The 22,756-nt window shown below is 37.2% G+C and overlaps 1 protein-coding gene across 5 annotated transcripts in view; it reads right to left on the reverse strand.

The window, feature by feature from the left end:
• Nucleotides 1–396: 396 nt before the first annotated feature.
• The window catches only part of JHY (junctional cadherin complex regulator), a 77,077-nt gene continuing 54,717 nt past the window's right edge, over nucleotides 397–22,756 (reverse strand). For 4 of the 5 annotated variants that reach the window (XM_033097850.1, XM_033097849.1, XM_033097851.1 and 1 more), the window contains 5 exons: nucleotides 17,942–18,597; nucleotides 10,500–10,794; nucleotides 3,617–3,697; nucleotides 2,713–2,838; nucleotides 397–865 (listed from right to left, as the gene is read on the reverse strand). In XM_033097850.1, the coding sequence (XP_032953741.1) occupies nucleotides 668–865; nucleotides 2,713–2,838; nucleotides 3,617–3,697; nucleotides 10,500–10,794; nucleotides 17,942–18,597 (1,356 nt within the window). In that variant the 3' untranslated portion in view covers nucleotides 397–667. The remainder of the gene's footprint in view (nucleotides 866–2,712; nucleotides 2,839–3,616; nucleotides 3,698–10,499; nucleotides 10,795–17,941; nucleotides 18,598–22,756) is intronic. The other variant, XM_033097852.1, reaches the window with a different exon arrangement.

Below are 22,756 nucleotides of genomic sequence, written 5' to 3' on the forward strand. Positions count from 1 at the left end.
CTTTGAGAAAGTGTGGCTCTCAGAGTTGCTTGAGTTGAGTGTTTCTGGACTTAAAGGAGTTCTAATTTATGTCTTGATGATCTGTTAGAACAGTACTGAGATTTGTTCTGCTGAGTAAGCACATCTAAATGTACCTTCATTTCTTTCAGTTTTATATTTAAACCCTTTGGCTAAATTTTTAAATTTTAGAAATATTTTGGAATTGGTATCTCTAAATGATTAGTGAATAGTCCAATTTGAGTTAATTTTAGTAGAAACTGTAGTGTTTATACTTTTTTTTTCTTATCAAAAAGGTGAGGTAGAAAAACACAAGTTGATTAACTTATTTCTGGGTAACTTCAAGGTTTTCATTATGTAAGTTAAAAAAGGGCAGAGATCGTTTAAGAAATCAAAAGGTGCAATATAAAACCAAAATACTTTATTCCGTAGTTCTTATTTAGCCCAAATTCTAACTGATTTGAAAATAAATAATCAAAAAGAATTCTTCCTAGAAAGTAAAATATGACACCATAATGTAAGAGAGCCCCATGTTTTAAATCCTGTAGAAAGCAAACATGGACTCCAGTTCAATGATGACATTACTTCATCACCCTCAATGCAGAGAGGTTGCTTGAAGTTTCTTTTCTCCATGTACACTCCCCGGGTGTTTCCAGTCTCCTACATGTGTCTATACAATGTGAAGGACTCTGAAAGCAGCCACAGCTTGTTTCTCCCTTTCGTGTCTGCTCTGCAATATTTCCAGCAGTGAGATTTCAGGTAAAGTGGCTTCTTTTCCAGCATAGGTTGAATTTTTCTTTTCCTTTGACACTTGATCAGTTAAACTTGAAGGTTTGGGTTTTGGGATGGTCTTTGCGTATTCCAAAGCCTGAAAGCACAAAGATAAAATCTTATTTGTAATAGGAAGTGAGCCCTGGTTTCCTTAATTCAATCTAGTTTTAGGAAATGTTTATTGTTAATATAAGTGAAGAATATTGCTACAATAATGTATTAAGACATGGCTGGAAATGGAGATCAAATGGAAAAGGCAAATAATGTAGCATAACACACAGTTTAAACAAAATAAATTAGCCACATAAGAATTAGCTGTGAAAAAAAGAGTTGAAAAATGATACATACAGTTTTCCCTTTGGATGTTTTCTCTATAAAACAAAGTTTTATTTAAGTGTTTGACAATAGATTTCCCATGTGTTTGGTCTATTTAGCTTCTGGCAGTCTTATTAAAACCAAACTTATAATAAGGAGATATTAACAGATCTTTCTATCCAAAGGGGACTTGTTACATAACTTGAGACCAAAGTTATCACTGTAGTTGGTATAAAATTGAGCCTCCATTATTACAGCAACTATTCTGTTCTTTTTAACTTTTTTTAAATTAGTTTCAGGTGCACAAAACAATGTAATAGTTAGACATTTATCATTTACATCCCTCACACAGTGACAACCCCCCTCCCCCCATCCTCTACCCCTCTGGCATTGCACACAGCCATTAATTTTCCACTGTCTCTATACAGCAACTATTCTTGTTCCTAAGCTCTTGGAACTCTAGCAAGTATATATTAGAGATTAAAAGTTATTTTTTTTCTTTTCCTTAGTATACCTATATAAACCTGGATACTGAAAAAAGTCAGTCTATTTTTTTCGGAGTGATGTCAGTTCTGAAAGCCATTACAATAAAAATCACTAAAATATGATTTCTAAATCTGCTTTTATATCAGTTTTATATTTTAATAAGAGATTCTTGATGGTTAAAATGAAAATGCATGGTATATTTAGGTCCTAGACGGGGAAAATCCCCTCAAAACAGAAAAACTCCAGACTTCCAGTGTGTGTAGGTCACTTCTGTAGGAATTTCTAGTTACAGACTTGTTGCCTTGAATCTCTTCATGAAAAAAATAATGGACTGGAGAAAAAAAGAAAAAGTTGCACCATGGAAACTCAATCAAGTGAATTGAGGTCTTCAAGGTCTGAGGGAGAAAGGCAATAAATCATTGATATAATGGTCTGTGAAAGAGAACATGAAGCACAAATTCCTACAGGCACCAAAGGGTCACTTGTCCCTCGTGCCAAGAGACCATGTCCTTACTGGGGCTGAGGCAGAGACTTGCACTACAAAGCTCTGTGTCTCCATAGAACATATTTCATTCACATCATGACTTACAGTTGGATGATTATGACTGAGAGGGAGAACATTTTTTATCTTACGAAATAATTTTTCTTGGATAGAGGAAGCTATATATTATAACCCCTTAGGAAAAATGTAGGGGAATGATCTTGAGAGAAACAATGAACGACTTTTCTATGACATAGGCACTTTTCTATGACATATGCAAGAAAACACTAATTGCCTTTAAACTTATTTAATGGTAGAGAACGAAATTGATAGGAGAAATTATCAATCCTGATTAACTAAGAAATAGCGTTAGTATTCAATTTTTATGTGTGATGAACTTGGAATACTATACTTGGAAGAAAACGTGGAGAGGACTAAAGACAATAACAAAGTTCAGAAAAAGAAAAAAGCTAACCTTGCAGCATCATATGTGTGTATGTCATTTTTACATCCACATCTGTGAATGATGGGTAGCTGCAGGACTGGCAGTAGCTAAAACATCCCGTGTTCAAAAAATGTGGGGGAATTCATTTTTATGAGGTAACAATAGTTTCCTTTTAATTCTAATTGAAAAGATAACTACCTTTGTCAGAATTTCTTACCTTCTGCCGAGGGATGGCAGATTTATTCTCAGTTTTTGTTTGTGGTTTTGACAGAATGGATAGTGCCTTCATGTTGTACTCCTTAACTTGTTTTGCATATTCCTTTTGTTGTATTAATTTCTGCATCTGTTCAAAGAAACAAAGTTACAGTGGGGCCTGCTAGATCTCTCTGTTCTCTATTTAAAGCGACACTCCTGTTAGTGAGCTAGGCATGATCTATCAGCAGTACAGGGGAAATGGGATTACTATCCGTAAGGTGACAGCAGTGAAATGGTTAACTTGATATTTCTCCTGGAAATAGCCTGTCTCTGAGGGGGAACATCACTGCAATAACACACCCAGTGTTCCCTTAACAGTGGCTAAATCACATTCAGCCTCTTCTTTGTTGCATTTACCCAATTTATTTTCATTTTTGCTTCCAACTTTGAACTATACTCTTTTTTATGCCTTGAGTGCAACTGCAGTTAAAACACATTAAATGAAGATCTCCTTTCACTAGAGGAAAGAGAATAAAGTGGATGCACTTTTCATGGGTTGGGAAACTCTTACCCTAAGTGTCTTCTCTGTAGCCACTCTTCAAAATTATCAAGATAAGTCTATTGGGAAAGACCTACAACCACATCACATAACACATCTCTTTTCATGTGCATGTGTCCCACTTTTCTGTTTGGGCCTTCAAAACTAACGAAAAGGCAGATACGTAAAACAACATTGGCTAAGTAATTTTATTTTACAGTAAAAGAAATGCCTGGATCTCTATTACCAGTGATATTTCAGAAGTGTCTCTATTCAGAGTGAGCCATTTGAATTAGGACTTGGTTCTGGGGGCGCATCTTCTACAGTTTTGCTAAAAGACAGATGGGCAAATCCACGCCTGAGAACACTATATACACATCACACTCACTTTGTCTCTGATGGACTCAAAGTCAGGTCCAAGGCCTCCAAGCTTCATGTCTGTTTTCTGATAATCTTTCAGCTTGGAACTCTAAAAAATACAATCATAGGGACAGTTTCTTTAAAGGACTTGTATGTTCTCCAAAGTTGTCACAGCCACCGCATAAGAAAGGGAAACAGGAAAAGGAAAATGGAAGGCTGTGTGGGCTGCTGGAGGGTGGGTGCATTTCCTGACAATTCTTCAATTTTAATGGTAGTTATTTGTAATAGTTTCTTTGGTAATTTGCAGCTGGTTAGCTAACAAGTTTTGACTTTTCCTTTTCTGTAATTAAAAAATTTTAAATTCTGAACATTATAAATAAAAAATTTCAAGTGAGTCAAGTACTGTTTTGTTAACATTTTTAATATTTACATTACCATTTTGCTCCTGCTGCTATTGTGTCTAGGCTTGTACAGTTCAAAGAACCAAATGATTTCCCTGAAAGAGACAATCTAAATGAATCAGGTAAGCACATTACTTCGAAAAGTCAAAAAGAGAATACCTTGCCTAATTATGTCATAATATTCAAAGGAAAGTAAACATTTAAGGGTTAAAAGTCTAGGCAAAATCTGCTGAGAAACTTATTTTATTCAGTGTGATTTGGATCTTTTGACAAGTACAAATAATTTTATATACCTCTTACTAGTATTTCATCTTTAAAGGGACAGAGTAACATAATGAGGCAATGAGGCCATTTGATTAATAGATTATGACACTTGAACATAATGCTCTCCTGATTTTAGGATAGATTAAGATATTCTTCAAACTGCTGCTTTTGACATCAAAACTGACATCCTCCTTGGAGCAGATGCCCTTGTGGGGAACCACAACCTTTTTTCTTTGAGTGTGTGTGTTCATTTGGTTTCCTTCCTTGAGAAGGGTAGGAAGGACAATACTAAAGGTTTGGATGACAGCAATTAGCTCAGGGCACATCGAGGTTGGTGCTTAGAATGGTAGAATAGAGAAAGAACAGCCATACTGAAGAGGTGGCAGTGCTGTACTAACTGTGTGTGATACCACCACATGCTAATGGCAAGGCACAATATTTTTCTAAATTTTGAAAGCTTCTGTCAATTATTAAGTCCCAATATATACAATATATCTAAAGTGCCCTTTTCTAAGATAGAATTTGGCAGAGACAGTCCAAAAACTTAAAAAAAAACACAACCAAACCATTTCATCATATTAGTTACTGCGTATAACTCCCAAACTTTAACAGTGAACTTATGTCTACATATTGTACCAGCCATTACAAGAATGTGTTCTCCTCACGGTGGCCTATTGACTGACTACCCAGAGGTCATAGTAATTAGGTTCTCCGTTGCCATTTCCCACTGTAGAGCCCGGAGCCAGATAGTCTTTTCCCCAGACTCATCCCCCGCACTGAGCTCTGCCCCATGAGGTATAAGTGAAAGTTTGCTGGGTTAGATAGAGGGTGCAGCTTACAAAGCTTTTATTCGGACTGATGCAGCCCTTCCCTCTTCCCCTTTATCTCACCTAGAATGTGGATGCAGGGTCAATCTTGTAGCCAGGAAAGTGAAAAAGAACAAGAGAATCAAACAATACTGGTTCTGACGTTTTGAGATATAAAACCACCATGCTAGCAACTACTTACTTGTAGATTAATTGTAAGAAAAATGAACCCCTATTTTTGAAGTTGCTGTAAATAGTAATTCTGTGACTTATAGCTGAAGGCAATATTTCTATGGCACCACAAAATTTCTATTGTATATCTCAGTGCTTCAAAGGGCAAAATCTTGTGTCATACAGGCAACACTTCCACACTGCAAGGATTGAAAGTTCTGTAAACAGATTTTGCCCAACTAGAATGTTAAACATTTATAGTCAAAACTCTTTCAGTGCATCTAATTCTAAGAGGTGAAAGAAGATCCTTTCCTAAAGAAGCCTTTGAACTAATATCATTAAAAATTAATAACATTAAAGTACATAGAAAAACTATTGTTCATTGAAGGCACTTGAAAACCATAAATCTCCTTTAAGAAAGCAGTCATCACCCAGCAAAAGTGCTACCAGCTGTTTCTGCCCTTTACATCTATTTGTTCATACTTGTATAAAATTGTCCCTACGCTACAATTTACTTTTTGTTGTTTTTTTCACTAAGCCATTAGTATTACACTGTATTTCCCACCACTAAATTGTTTTCAAAAATGTGATTTTTATGCATAACATTCTATTGTCTAGTTGTAGTTGGATTATTTAGCTATTTTTTAAAATGTTGCACATTTTAGATGTCCTAGGGATGAGCATTGTTTGTGGGCCACTCTGATGATTTCTTTGAGAAAAATTAAGAGAAGTGAGATATGGAGACAGAATCATGAACGCATTTAAGGTTATTAATGAATAATTACAATAATAATGTATAGGAATGCTCTTTTTGTCCAAACCTGGATTACACTGGGTATTATCACATTGTAAAACCTTTGCTAATTTTTAGGTGAATGAGCTCAGATATCTTATATTTTACAATTGCAAATTTGTTCTTTATCTGAAATATGCCATCTGTACCATTGTTTTGCAATCACTAAGTTACTATCTATTTGCCAAACTAAACTAATAACAAAAAAGGAGAGAAGCCCACTCATATCCAAGTCATAAATCCAATTTGTCCAAAACTGATGAGAAAGAAATGATCAGTGCCCAGAAATCACATCCTTAGTATGAAGCAGCTTAACTTTAATCATTGCACTGACTCACAAAAGATACATTGTGGAGCATGAATAATTGCTCAGGGCTCCCCAGTTGCAGTTCTATCACCTTGAATAAAAATCTTGGCTGTCACAGGAAAACAGAGCCAGGGTCTAGCATTACATATTGACATGAAGGAAACCGTGTGGCCCGAAGGGACTATCTTCAAATGACATTGACCTCTTTACAGGATAAGCTGCTTCTAGCAAAGAGATGTTTCTCAAGGGAGAGCAATGGCTCCTACCACTTTATTCTGGATGACTGGTAATGAAAAATCCTGGATTTACTTAATTTTGGCTCAAGTAATCTTGACTGGTTCACAGCACTACAAGTTTGTTTGATCTCTTTCCATCAAAAATATTTTTAACAGCTTTACTGAGATATTTCACATACCACAAAATTCACCCATTTGAAGTTGTACAATTCAATGGTTATTTAGTATATTCATTGAGCTGTGCAAACATCACCACAATCCAATTTTAGAGCATTTTCATCACCCTAAAAAGAAACCCCATCCCATACCCATTAGCAGTCTCTCCTCTTGCCCCTTCCACTTCCAGCCCTAGGCAACCGCTAATCTACTTTCTGTCTCTTCAAAAGGCTTTTAAAGTAAATTAATCTCTAGAATTTACTTTGATTTACCTCTCCTTGGCTGTTACAAGACTAAAAGGTCACAATAATACAATGTCAAAAAAAAAAAAATCAACAATGATAGTCCTGTTAGGTCTCCAAACACAGTAGGGAAATATAAGCATGTTCTCAACAAATCCCTGATGATTTGCAGCTAGTCTTTGTATAAGATGCATACAAATTGACATCAGTCAACCTTGCCTCTAGCTGATGATTGCTGAGACCTGACCTGCTCCCCTGAACTGGCATTTGCCATTGATCTCTTTAGCAAAGGATGGCATAGGACTTTCCTGATGGACGATTTCTGCCAGTAATTAATAATGCCAGAAGAGTGATTTTTATTGTGAACTTGGGGTAACGTATGTCCAAACTGAAAATGACATTGACTGTCCAAGAGGATGTGTTTCAACTCTGAAATGTGCCCTGCTGTGGGGGACACTGCAGGGCTTTTCTCTGAAACATTCCTCTATGTGTAAATGTGAGAAAATTACTGAAAAACAGTACAAACAAGCAAACAAACAAACAAAAAAAACCAATGTCTCAAATACTGGGGAATAGCAAGTGAAGAAAATTGGCTAATCTTAATCCTAATAAACCTCTTCTTAGAAGCAGTCAAGCATCAATACTCAGATTGTCTGTCACAACAAACACATGAGTTAATCACTGCAGCTCAGCTCAACAGAGTCAGCTGTCAGAGAATGCCTTAAGCAGTTATTTTGTGGTAGGTTGCGACAGATTTTTTTACACTGTTTGTCATCCTTTGCACTGTGTTAATCTCTTATTGCCTGACGTCTGGATTTAATGGCATGGACAATGCTTAGTATTCATAAATCAGTCACAATAGAACTGCAAGGAGAAGAGATATGGTGCCTGGGCCTATTATCTTTACAAATCCTCAAAATTTTAATGTGATTCAAATCGATTCTTTTGGAAATCACAAGATTTGCTGACTAGTAAATGGGCATGACCTGGATAATGATTCCTTCTATCTGGTGCCCCGGCTACCTGCTGTCCTATACAAACAGCTCAGTTCTACATAATTTTAGCTTCTGGAATAGCTTACAGGACAAAGAGGGCTTCTGTGTATTTGTCAGATGTAGGCTAAAGGTGTTGGATGAAGAAAATGGATGTGGATGGGTTGTAACATTCCTGAAAGAAGGCAGGAAGGGTGGGATTTTCCAAGTTGAAAAGAAAGTTTGGGAAGCAGTAACTGGAAGTTCTCTTTCTTCCTCTTGCCTACCCTTCCATGCTCTTAGATTTCTGGTGATACAGTCACCAGGGTACTTTACCTTTTCTCAGTAAAACATGAATTCAAATTACTAAGAGAAGGAGTAAGGGAAAGGAAATGAATATTTACTTGATATCTGTGCTTTGCTAGGGTCTAAGCTAAGGTTTTAATACATTATTTCAATTCATCATCATACCAAATCTACAAAAAGAACAATTCTGATTATGTATATGAGGAAATAGGGGCTCAGGTGAATTAATGACTTGCCCAAATGATGGAGATATTAGGTGATAGAGTGGAAACGAGAATTTAGGAATGACTGAGTCCATGACTTCCACTAAACCCTGCTCACTAAGTATTGAATTGAAAAGCTTACAGTTTCGACAATAATCCATGGTTGGCAAGAACCCTAACTCAGAAGGTTTCTTCTGAAGTAGTGTGTTTGAGCTATTTTTCAGGCCCTGGCAACATGTAAGCTCCGGAGTGAGCAGGTCATTCTCATCTTGAGAATTTGTTGGTACCAAAGCTCTAGATACATTTCACCATAGAAGTAATAATATGCATGGTGTCTGCCTTCTTAGTCTAGTCTACAAAACCTATATTATTTATGAAGTATTTGAAAACTAATGGTATCTCAGAACTTACCATGCAATGATGTTTTTGTGGGAAGAGAAGTTACTTGTGATCTCAGAAATACATTTCTTATTTACAATGAAACTGGAGATTATCCCAGGTCTCCCCACTAACAGTGGTTTCCATAGCCTGGGCCTGGATTAGGGGCCCCAGCAGAACAGAGGATGTGAGGGAGTGAAATCAGAATGAGGATTGAAGAAGCCCTTAGGTGTGGTGTGTGAAGGAGCTGAGGTAAGGACTCCAGGGTTGTCAGTGAGCCAAAGACCCGGATTGCACAGTCCTCCAAAGTGGGAGCTACAGGAGCAGGCTGGGTGTTTCATATCCATCAGCTTCCGAGGTCATATCTCAGCCCAAGCCAGTCCTCCTTCTCTCCCTTTAATAGTCCAGCTTCCCCGTCTTCTCTTCAAGACCATCCTTTTCTTTTTCTCTGAGGGTCCCATGTGAGCATCTGGTGATTTCATAATCTCCTAACTTTCCGGAATGCTTTGCATCTGCCCTGCATGCAAATCTAATTTTGGTTAACATTCTTTAGTTGTGTGTCCACCCCTTCCCACAGAATAAAGCCCTCTTTCTTCAAATGATGAACAATATCTAAGCCCCTATCTACTTCTCCACATCCCGCAACACTCTGTGCCTCCCAGTTTCAGTGAAGGCAACACTGAAATGCTGTCAGTTTCCAACATGCATCATGTTGTCTCAAGTTTCCTCATGCTGGTCTCTCTGCTTGAAGTGCTCTTTCAGTCTTTTTCCTTTTGTTAACTCTCAATCATCCTTTAAGACTCAGCTCACAATTGTCTCCTGAAGCTCTGCTTGACCCCCAGGTTGGGATGTGTCCTCCTTTGTGTTCCCCAGGCATCTCTCTCCCTATTAAAAATTGTTTAAAAGCAATATTATACTGAAGCCATTTATATGTGTTGTCTTTCCCAGTTTCATGTAATTGTAAACTTCTGCTGGGTCAGGGTCATGGCTCATTGTCTTTACATCCTAGCACCTACCATAGTTCCTAGCTGGAATTCAACAAATATATGTTAAATTAAAGTGAGGACGATTCCCTAAATCCGCCTTATAGTGGATGCCTCTCTGGACCAAGGCCCTCGTTCCCCCAGTTGCTGGAGTAGTGTCTGCTATGGCTCACAGCTGAGTCCCTCCCTAAGAACGGCCGTCAGTCAAATGGAGCTGCTATGCCCAAAGTTACAACCCTTCCCCAGGGGCAGCCAATAGCCAGGGCCTGCTCAACTTCACTCACTCAATCCTATTTTCTCTTCTTCTCGGATATGACAATGTACCTGGAGACTCAGCCTAGACTAGGGGTTGAGATGGGTGTGGGGAGCTTTTCTGAGGGTGTGATATTTAAGCTAGTGCCAAAGGAGGATTATTGTCCCTCTGCAAATGTAGACCCTTCCCTGAGATGAGGCAAAAAGGAGGTGGAAATGGACACCCCTAACAGCAACAACTTCCAGGAAGAAGAGGAGGAAAATTTCAGGAAGTAGCAAGGACTTGGTTCTTTACCAAGTTCCTCAGGACTTGGGCCACCTGGTTATGGCAGCAGCTGAGTAGTGACCATCGCTACTTCAGGGCTATAATAACGGGAAAGAAAATCAAGGTCCATACGTATTATTAAAATTAAAAGGTTACTTGGTAAAAGGCTTTTATTACCTTCATGCTGCTTCTTTTCCTATGCTTTTTTCCTTTTTCCAGTTGAAGCAGATAGCCTTCAGAATTGTTACGACTAATTTTCATTTGGTTTCTTTGGCTTCTCTCTGAACTGAGTTGGGATTCACTTTTTACCCTTGACAATATGGGTGGAAATGTGACGCCGGATAAGGCCCCTTCATTAGGCTGCACCTCAGTCAGTTGCATTAAAGCTTGCTGATGCTGCTCCATGATCTGAGCAAGCCGTGAATCTGGAGATGTTCTAGCAGGTTCCCCGTCGGAGGAAGAATGGATTTTCCTGAATGTAAAAGAAAACACAAATCTGTTAAAACAAACAAACAAACAAAAAACAACAAAACCCCCCCAAAAAACCCATGTACATAAGACTTCTAGAACAAAACTCTTTCTGAACCATTAATTTGATGTACATGTATTTACTACTCCCTAAATCAAATCAATGACCATTACCTAAATCTTTTCATACATTAATTTTCTCATCTTAAAATACTCCTATTTTATGGTGAAAAACTGAAGCCCTTTGCTCTACGTTCAGGAACACAACAGAGCTGTCCCCTATCACCCCTGCTTTTCAAACAGTGTTGGAAATCCTCACCAGAGCAATCAGGCAAGAGAAAGAAACAAAAGGCATCCAAATTGGGAATGAAGAAGTTAAATTGTCACTCTTTGCAGATGACATGATGCTGTATACAGAAAACCCTAAAGACTCCACCAAAAAGCTATTAGAAACAATCAACAAATACAGTAAAGTTGCCGGCTACAAAATCAACGTACAAAAGTCCACTGCATTCCCATATACTAACAATGATATCTCAGAAAAAGAAATACAAAAAACAATTCCTTTTGCAATTGCAGCAAAAAGAATAAAATACCTAGGAATAAACTTAACCAAGGATGTGAAAGACCTATATGGTGAAAACTATAAGACATTTTTAAAAGAAATGGAGAAGACACAAAGAAATGGAAAGACATTCCATGCTCATGGATTGGAAGAATCAACATAGATAAAATGGCCATATTACCCAAAGCAATATACAGATTTAATGCAATCAAAAATGCCAATGGCATTTTTTAAAGAAACGGAACAAAAAATCATCAGATTTGTTTGGAACCACAAAAGACCCCAAATAGCCAAAGCAATCTTAAGAAAAAGAACAATACTGGAGGTATCACACTCCCTGACTTTAGCTTGTACTACAAGACTACAATAATCAAAACAGCATGGTATTGACAGGGCTACAATAATTAAAAACAGACACATAGACCAATGGAATAGAAATGAGAACCCAAAAATAAAACCACATAGATATGGACAGATAATTTTTGACAAAGAAGCAAAAAACATACAATGGAGAAAAGACAGCCTCTTCAATAAATGGTGCTGGCAGAATTGGATAGCCACGTGCAAAAGAATGAAACTGGACTGCTATCTGTCACCATGTGCCAAAATTAATTCAAAATGGATCAAAGACTTAAGCATAAGACCTGCCACAATAAACTGCATAGAAGAAAACATAGGTACTAAACTTATGGACCTTGGGTTCAAAGAACATTTTATGAATTTGACTCCAAAGGCAATGGAAGTAAAAGCTAAAATAAATGAATGGGACTATATCAAACTTAAAAGCTTCTGCACAGCAAAGGAAACCATCAACAAAATAAATAGGCAACCAAGTGAATAGGAGAAGATTTTTGCAAACAATGCCTCCGATAAGTGGCTAATATCCAAAATATACAAGGAACTCATGCAACTCAACAACAAATAAACAAACAACCCAATTGAAAAATGGGCAGACAACCTGAAGAGACATTTCTCCAAAGAGGACATACAAATGGCAAATAGATATATGAAAAAATGCTCAACATCACTAATCATCAGAGAAATGCAAATAAAAACCAAAATGAGATATCACCTCACTCCAGTCAGAATGGCTATCATCAACAAGACAAACAGTAAGAAGTGTTGGAGAGGCTGTGGAGAAAAAGGAACCCTCAGACACTGTTGGTGGGAATGCAGACTGGTGCAGCCCTTGTGGAAGGCAGTGTGGAGGTTCCTCAAAAAATTACGAATAGAATCACCATATGACCCAGCAATCCCTCTCCTGGGTAGCTAACCAAAAAATCTGAAAACATTTATCCATAAAGACACCTGTGCTCCAATGTTCACTGCAGCTTTGTTTACGGTGGCCAAGACATGGAAACAACCAAAATGTCCTTCGATAGATGAATGGATAAAGAAGTTGTGGTATATATACACTATGGAATACTATTCGGTGGTAAGAAAAGATGAAATAGGAGCATTTATGACAACATGGATGGATCTTGAGAGTATGATGCTAAGCGAAATAAGTCAGACAGAAAAAGCATAGAACCATATGATTTCACTGATATGTGGTATACAAACCAAAAACAACAAAAGAACAAGGCAAACAAATGAGAAACAAAAACTCATAGACACAGACAATAGTTTAGTGGTTAGCAGAGGGTAAGGGGGGTGGGGGTGGGCGATGAGGGTAAAGGGGATCAAATATATGGTGATGGAAGGAGAACTGACTCTGGATGGTGAACACACAATGGGATTTATAGATGATGTGATACAGAATTGTACACCTGAAATCTATGTAACTTTACTAACAATTGTCACCCCAATAAACTTTTAAAAAAATGCTACTTTGAACAAGATAAACAAACAAAAAAACAAAAACTCACAGACACAGACATTTTAGTGTTTATCAGATGATAAGTGGGAAGGGGTGGTGGTAGAAGAGGGTAAAAGGGGTCAAATACATGGTGATGGAAGGAGAAAGACTCTGGGTGGTGAACACACAATGTGATCTATAGATGATGTAGTATAGAAATGTACATTTGAAACCTATGTAATTTTACTAACCACTATCACCCCAATAAATTTAATTTAAAAAAATGCTCCTATTTTTTCTTTAAGATATTCTAGCTCCTATTTAGAACTTTCATTTAGCCCATTCAAAATAGAAAAAAACAGCATTTTGAAAAATCAAAGAACTTCCCACTCCAAAATACCTGAAAATGTTGGATTAAATTTTTAAAAATTCTTTTAAATATGTAGTTGAATCTGTAAAAGGTAGAGACTCTTCAAAAACCTAAACCTGAAAACAAACAAACAAAACCCTAAAACTAAAACAGATTTTGGATAAGGTGAAGCTATGTCATTCTTGGTGGGAGTTTTGGACCTAAGAGTTTGAGTTTTAACATTTACCACTGATATGAGACATATGAGATCTTGGACCCATGTGGGACAGGGAATCAGAATTGAGATGCCTGCATGAAGTCTGTAACCTTTAAAGAGCTACATCCTCAACCAAAAAACGTGGATTAGTGAAAAACTCAGTCAACAGCTTTGAGAAACAACGAAGCCTATTTGTCTTGGTGTAGCTCTGAATTGAAAAGAAACAAAACAAAAAACAACCCTGTGAATTACCATGGGATGATATTTGGGTTTCAAATTTACCTTACCCACATAATCATGGAAATTCAACTCCAAGAAGTTAACATAAAAATTATCCCAGAGGAAAACCTCTGTAGTATCTGGTAGAAACAAATATAAAAGTTCTCTGGAGGGATGCACTCCCACCCAAGCCTGCCTAAATACCGTGTTTCCCTGAAAATAAGACCTAGCTGGACCATCAGCTCTAATGTGTCTTTTGGAGCAAAAATTAATGTAAGAACTGGTATTATATTAATTTTATTATATTATATTATATTATACTATGTTATATAAGATCTGGTCTTATATTATAGTAAAATAAGACTGGGTCTTATATTAATTTTTGCTGTAAAAGACACATTAGAGCTGATGGTTCGGCTAGGTCTTATTTTTGGGGAAACATTGTATCTACAGACAAGATGGCTAAACGTAAGTTCACAACCCAAAATCCTAGGACATATGAAGAAATAATCTACCAAATATGAGAGTCAGCAGACAAACATGCACACATATCTGAAATTCTTAGCATATTTCAGATAATAGAATATTAGATACCATTCATAAAGTAAGCATGTTTAAAAGTATTAAAGACACAAAAGAATAAATTGGAACTCTGAGAAACATATTTGGAAAAAAGAACAAGCTTTTAATCAGATCCAAATGGAAATTCTAGACATGAAAATTACCATTGTTGAAATTTACAACTCAATGGATACATTAAAGAGTGTATTGGACACAGCTGGAGAGAGTTATTACACTGGAAAACTTATCAAAGAAAATTTCTCAGAAAGAAGCACAGAAAGATAAAAGCTGGAAAATGAGAAACAGTTAAAAAGACATGGAGTCTAGAATAAAAGAAGCTAACATTCATCTATCTATTTGGTGTTCTTAGAGGAAAAATAGAGTAAATATGGAAGACATAATATTCAAAGGGAAAATGGGTGGTTATTTTCCAGAATTTATAAAAGAGTTGAATCCTCAGATTTAGGAATCACAGAAGAATAACAAGTAGGACTAAAAATTTCAAACCTAGAGAAATCACAGTGAAACTTCAGAACACTAAAAACAGAGATCTTAAAACTAATAAGAGGAAAAAAAGGATAAATTCAAAACAAAAGGAATGATGATCATATTGACAAAAGATTTTCAAAAGAAACACAGAAACCAGGAGATATAAAAATAATGTTTTTAAGGGTTTAATTCTTTACCAGGTTAAACTATAATTCAAGATAGAGTGTAAGTAATTTCAGGTAAGTTTACCAGTGACACACACTTGCTGAAAGAACTTCTAAAGAATCTACTTCAGGAAGAAAGAATAAAATAGAAGAAAGAATATGAAGGGGGCCAGCCCGGTGGCTCAGGAGGTTAGAGCTCCATGCTCCTAACTCTGAAGGCTGCCGGTTTGATTCCCACATGAGCCAGTGCACTCTCAACCACAAGGTTGCTGGTTCAACTCCTCGAGTCCCACAAGAGATGGTGGGCTCCGCCTCCTGCAACTAAGATGGAACACGGCACCTTGAGCTGAGCTGCCTCCCAGATGGCTCAGTAGGTTGGAGCACCGGCTCTCAATTACAAGGTTGCCAGTTCAATTCCTCGAGTCCCGCAAGGGATGGTGGGCAGCGACTTGAACACGGCACCTTGAGCTGAGCTGCTGCTGAGCTCCCGGATGGCTCAGTTGGTTGGAGCGCGTCCTCTCAACCACAAGGTTGCCGGTTTGACTCCCGCAAAGGATGGTGGGCTGTGCCCCCTGCAACTAGAAAATGGCAACTGCACCTGGAGCTGACCTGGAGCTGAGCTGTGCCCTCCACAATTAAGATTGAAAGGACAACAACTTGACTTGGAAAAAAGGCCTGGAAGTACACACTGTTCCCCAAAAAAGTCCTGTTCCCTTTCCCCAACAAAATCTAAAAAAAAAAAAAAAAAAAAAAAAAATGAAGCAAACACATGAACAAACAATTAGTTAAATCTAAAACAGCATTGACTCTAGATGCTGAACAAAAATAATATCTATGGCAGAAAGAATGATTGGATAACAACAATCCTATGATTTTGTATATGTTCTGGAGGAGAAAATAAATATTAACTAGTTAAGTATGTAAGGTAGAAGAAAAAAAGAATAGAAAGAATATAGATTTCCAAATCAATAGAGAGAAAAAGTAACAAAGAATATTCTATCAGTACAACAGAAGATATAAAAGAAGACACACAGAAGAAAAGGTAGATTAGAAATGACAAATTAAGATGGCAGAAATAAATTCAAATACCTGAATATCACTATAAATGTAAGTAGCTTAAAGTTGAAAACCTGCCCACAAATGACAACAAAACAAAGCCAAACACAAAATACACATGACCTAAATAGTTTTACCAGAAAATTCTATAAAACCTTCAAGTAACAGATAATTTCAATTGTAGATTAAGTATCCCAGAGGATGTAAAATGGGGGAATATTCCCCAACTCATTTTATAAGGCTGATATAATCTTTTTTTATTAAATTTATTGGGATGACATTGGTTAGTAAAATTATATAGGTTTCAAGTGAAGGCTGGTATAATATTGATAACACATCCAGATAGGGTCAGTGGCAGATAGGAAAATGTTAAGCCAATCTCACTTCTTGCATGTGAATGTTACATCCTAACGAGAGTGCTAACAAACCAAATCAAGCAACTTGCTGAAAATACAGTATGACAAGTTGGGTTAATCCTAGGAATGAAAGGATAGTATAACATTAGAAAATGTTAATATATTTAACCACATTAAAGGATTAAAGGAGAACATTTTTCAATTGATGCAGAAAAAGTATTTGATAAAATTAAATACTCATTTATGATAAAAGTTTTTTGCAAAAGGAATAGCAACAGGAGAAATTTCCTATCCCCCCTCCCTATCTACCAAAAGTTAAACATTATTTTTAATGGTAAAAATGTTAGAAGCACTAAAGTGAGGGAAAAAATACAAGGATGTCTGCTATCTGTCACTATCTCTTCTAAGAAACTTAACTCTGAATCTTACTGTACGTTTCATACCTCCATGTGTAGCACTTACATGCCTTCTGATCAATTCATATGTGTAGAATTGTCTCCCTGCTTTGAAGTAAGCTCCATGAAGGTACCCATGCATCATAACACTTTTGTGTTTTCTATAGCATTTTAGCACAATATTCAGCATATACCAGGTGTGTAACAAACACATTTGATTGAATGGCATCAAGAAATGTCCCCTGAAGTGATTTAAAAATAACTTTCCTTTTTTCTGATTATAGAAAGAATACTTCTACATTGTAAGGAATTGAACAATTCAGAAAGTATAAAGAAGAAATTGAAAATAACCCCAATCTCTCTTGCCAGAGATAGCCTCTATTGACATTTTGGTGCATTTTTCTTCCATGTGCATTTTAATATAGCAGAGCTTATACTCTGTAGATGTAATTTTGTACCTTACTACTTTCTTTTTATAGAAGCATTTCCCTATAGCTATAATTTTAAATGGTTACATGATAGTAAATATCACAACTTACTTAGACATTTCCTTATTTTAGATTATTGTTGTCATTTCTGTAAATGATATTTTTGTGCACACATATTTTTCTGTATTTTAGATTATTTTCTTAGGCTAGGCCATTGCAGTGTTGTAGATAATTTGTTTCCTGCAAACATTATTGTAACCCTCAAAACATAATGATCTTTTTTGACTGGGTCTTTCTGTCCTTCTCTCCTCCCTCCAACTTCTGGTTTAACTACAGAAGAAAAAGTAGAGGAGACAAGGAAAAAGAAAACAAATATGTAAAAAGTGGGCTATTTTAGGTGGAAATCAGAACAAAGGATGTTGTTAGGTGAACTTTTCCCCTCACCTGACCATCCCTATGACCCCTCGCCCACTTCCCATTCTCTCTCTCCTGTCTTTCTCCAGCAGTCTGTCATTTTTCCTCTAGTAAACCATTTGAGAAAAAGAAATTCTTACCATAATATTTCCAAGTTCTTATATTTTGTCTCTGTATAAGTTTGTCTGGGTTTCTTCTTATTTTCAGTTGCTCCATTAACATTTATGTTAGAAACAAGCTGAAAGCCTTTCTGGCTCAGGGGCACTTGTCTCTTAGTGAGTTCATTAAGGTAGTTCAAGTCCATATGGGATAGATTGTTGATATGTAGCTGCTGGTATGAAAATCTTCTCTCTTCTTGGTCTTTATGTTCTCTTTCTCTATTAAAATTCATCTCTGTGTGATATCCAATAGAGTTTTTATATAATACCTTGTCAAAAGGCCGCCATGGTGGAGCAAATTTATTGGAGGTTACTTTGGGATCGTGGCTCCTAAGTGCACTTGCGTGTTGTAAATCATTGTTAGGGGCATTCATAATCACAATTGTTTCATGCTTTATTGAAGTATCAATAGGCTTATTTTGGTTTTGTTGCTGTCTGGGAGTGTTGTTCTGGTTTCCTCGACTGACAACTATCTCTTCAGTTATCAGAGACTTCAGGCTATGATTGTGCTTCTGTTGTTTCTGAATCTTGTGCTTGGTTGCTCTTCTGGAAGATTGCTGCTGGCCATTAGTGGTTTCAGAAGATTGATCTCTTGGTACATTATTTGATTTTTCACTTTCATATTGAGACCAGTGTTCCTGGTAATTCCAAAAAGATATATTTGGTTAGTATGAAGTTAAAAGTTTGGCACTCTTCAGAAATTTTGAATTAGTGTTTTTCAAACTGGGAGTTGGGATTTCTAGGTAATTGACCATGGAATTGAAAGGAGATAAAGAAAAGGTTCAGATGGTACTTTCCTAATTTCAGGCAATGAGAGAGTGATTAGCTATGTGATTCCTCCTGGCAATTTCAGATTATGAATTTACTAAAAAGAATAGAAAGTTTAGAATTGGCTTTATATTAAGGACAAGTCTTTGACTTAAAATGTTGTAAAATGAGGTGTTACCAAGTGGTGGTGGAAGAAGCTTTACCTCTAAAGAGCTGTGTACAAAGAAAGTGCAAATGTACATCAAAATGTACATGCAAATTTATTTTAATTAAGATGACTATTTTAAAAAATCTTAACCAGAAAGAACATCAATGATTTGCTTTACCAACGAAGTACATGTTTAATATGAAATGCAATTCAGATTATCAGATCTTCTCACTCATATAGCTCAGAAGCTAGAAATTACCTCTTCACCAGATGAAACAAATTAGATTTTATTCAGAGGATTATAAGAGTCTGTACTGTGATAACACATCTGTGAAACCACGAGAGTTGTTTTGCTTCTGTTCTTTAATATGGCCTGTACTTAGGCAATCAAACATCTGGGGGAAATATTTCAATTTCACAACAGCCTTTATGCTTTTCAAAGTCAGTCATGTAACAACAAAATGTACTCCTGATATAATAGATACACTATGTAACTATATTGTGCTAAGCCATTTAGAAATACTTTCCAAGGAATAAAGCACCCATTCCTTTGTGAAAAACTAGCTGAATTAAAAGGCCTTTGGAAAGAATGATTAAATCCTTGCTGAAAACAGTAAGATGACTATATGCATCAGTGTGTTATATAACTGCAACATACTTCTTCCTTCCTGAACACACATATAAAATACCTCTATGGCCTATATCTGCACAATGTTAATCGAAAAACACAAGTTACCCAGATCATTTGAGAAAAAAACCTTGAAGTGAACGAATCATGCTTTTGCTTAAACTGTTGGGTTTAGCTTGCTATGAAGAGTGACCAATGTTTGCAGTGAATTAAACTTTCATTTCACTTTTCTGATACCATGGTTAAGACTCAGCCTTTTCCTGTGTAATAGTAAATGGTATTCTATTTTGAATTAAATCTCATTATAACGAGAAGGTTGAGATGATTTAAAACAGTAATATACAATATTATTTCTTATTTCAGATTTTAAAGGAAGAATGGCTTACAATTTGACATTTAGAGTATGTTCTACTTAGAATTTGAGTTTTCTGGAGGATTGGCGAGATCCGGATTAGCTCCTCTAAATTTTAAATTTTACCTGTGATGCCCTAGAAAACTTCATTTTCTGTATTTCAATTAAGAAAGGTTCTTCCTTCTATGCAGTGTATTGAGCTTCATGGGAAATGTGGGCAAGATGGTTCTGTAATTAGATGCCCAAGAACATTCTTCCATGTAGTGGACCAGAAGAAAACTGTGGTTTTATAAGACCGTGTTTCCCCGAAAATAAAACCTAGCTGGACAATCAGCTCTAATGCGTCTTTTGGAGCAAAAATTAATATAAAACCCAGTCTTATTTTACTAAAATATAATACCAGCTCTTTAATATAATATAATATAATATAATATAATATAATATAATATAATATAATATAATATAATATAATACCCGGTCTTATATCTCATATTAATTTTTGCTCCAAAAGACACAGTAGAGCTGATTGTCTGGCTAGGTCTTATTTTTGGGGAAACACGGTCTTACCGGTGTGTTCATGAAACAACGGCTTTTTTCATGGCTATCACTGTTCATGAAGGGCAAAGAAGACTCCATTAGCTATTAATGCTGATAATGTCATTCTTTCCAATATTTCTTCAGCTTTTTAATTGCTAGAAAAATAAGTGACCAGAAACTTTTTCTGCTGCCATCCAACTGTATTTGTCCCAGTTCTCTCCACTCATTGCAACCAAGAAAGAAAAAAAACCTATCAGCAATTTTTTTCCTAGGGTACCAGTCTCGAAATCTGGGACTATCAGTTGGTTTTAATCATGTTATACCTTTGCTGTTGACAATTCAGATTATAATACTCTTCAGAGGCTGCTTTGTCAACACGGCCAAGGACTCATCGTTTTACGAAACTTCAATTGTCTCAAGTGTTAAATCTACTGTTCACGTAAATGTAAGTGCCCAGAGATGGCATTTCAGTCCCCAGAAAGAAAGACATTTATGGGCCTGATGTGATTTCTCTCACTTTCCCAGCCGCCTACTTGAGATCTGCAGTTTACTGAAGATTTATTACCCTACAATTGAGGCATCAGGTGTCACTCTTTAGGTGGCAAGACCTGAGTTCCCTGAAGTTAATATACAAAGCTATTCTCAGGCGATTTAATCTCCATCAGCAGTGAAATCCTCTATCTCATCCTGTTCACATCAGGGTTCTTTTGTTACCAACACGCACGATCAGTCCATACTACATGCACTCAGACTAACTGCTTAATGGCGGTAGGCTTTGCTGGCACACACAGAGCAGGGTCCTTTGGCTGGAGTGTTAGCATTGGGGAATCCTGATGCCTAATGCTGGGAGGATAATTTCTTAGTAAGACTCATACTTAGTTATTAATGTTTGTTCCCAGTGTGCCATCCGAGGGAGGTTCACCCTCAGCACTGTGAATGGCAGCACCCAGCGATTTCACTTTCATATTTTCCTTTTTACCTGGCATAAGCAGAGCAGAGAATGTATGCTCTGATCTCAACCAAGAAGTTCATCTGCTTTAAAACAAAAGCCATTCTTGCTCTTAAGGCGAGCACACACAGCTTTCTACTTCTCTGGCAGTTACCCTGATCAACCCTGCAGTCCTGGGGGTTGTGTCTGACCTCCAAGATGGGCTCTGACATAGAGAAGTTTCTGTTGTGTTTATTAACAATAAAACATGAGTACTTTGAGCTTGGGTTACAAATTTCATCTGATAATAGTAAGAAAATTTACAGCACACTGTCGTGCGGGGCGGCCTGCGGGATCTCAGCTCCCGCTCCCCACATAAGAACGCAGGATATGGTGAGGCCAAAAAGGAACACCCACGGAGACTTAGATAGGGGAGTCATACCACTATATTCTCGCTGGCGGCTGGGTTGGAGACACAGGAAGCAGGAGCCACACGATCTGCAACCTGCCGTCCACTTTCTGTCAACCAACCAACCCCACTTGCTAGCTGCAATCCGCGCTTGTAGCTCAGCCACCATCTTCCTGCTAGGCCCCATTTGTTGCTAGCATAGCCACGGCAGTTATATTCGTGGCCAATGGCTCACTGGTCACAGCTGACGGCCAACTAGCCACAGCTGATGGCCATCCAGTCACAGTTGATGGCCATGCACTACCCTAGTGAGCACCTTTCCATGTGAGGCCGAGAGCCTGGAAACTGCACTCCTGGCGCTAGCCCCACACACACATACCAACTGACTCTAATTTTTAGCAGCACTAAGGAAGGACTCTATGTTCAGATGAAAAGAGAAGCATGGCTTTTGATAGTATTGGAGGCAAACTTTGGAAAGGTGGGAAGATTACTTAGGATGCAATTACAAGGACTTTGAGATTAGTCAAAGATCATACACATCGTTCACACTTATCATTCCTTTTCCCCGCCTAGAAAGTCAAGAGTAATTTAAAGGTGGCAAGAAAGAAAACATCCTACTTCATCCTTTTGGAAGTTTACTGAATGGGGAACTTTCTATTTTATCGACACATACTCCTTGCCTTGGAAGGATCTTCCGCTAGTGAGAGTGTGCTCCCTTGCACTGGCCAGCAAGGGTCAGGCCCTTAGCTAAGTACTGTGTCTAGTTCTGGTACACAATGGAAGTGGGGTTGGAAAACCTGTGAAGATTCACAGGGGAGCACAAAATGATTCAGGACAACAGGACCTGGAGAGGTAATGTGAAGAGGGATTACTTGTCTTGAAGTAAAGATCTTAAGCATGTGTAGGATGCTTACATAGAAAATGATGATGATGCCCAGTCATTCTCAGTATTTTAAAGATGAAAATACATAGGAGTAAATTGTCTCAGGGACCTTGCTTCTGGCATACCTTCTTTCTTTCCTAGCCC

The sequence above is a fragment of the Rhinolophus ferrumequinum genome, chromosome 25 (assembly GCF_004115265.2).
Source record: "Rhinolophus ferrumequinum isolate MPI-CBG mRhiFer1 chromosome 25, mRhiFer1_v1.p, whole genome shotgun sequence".
NCBI lineage: Eukaryota > Metazoa > Chordata > Mammalia > Chiroptera > Rhinolophidae > Rhinolophus > Rhinolophus ferrumequinum.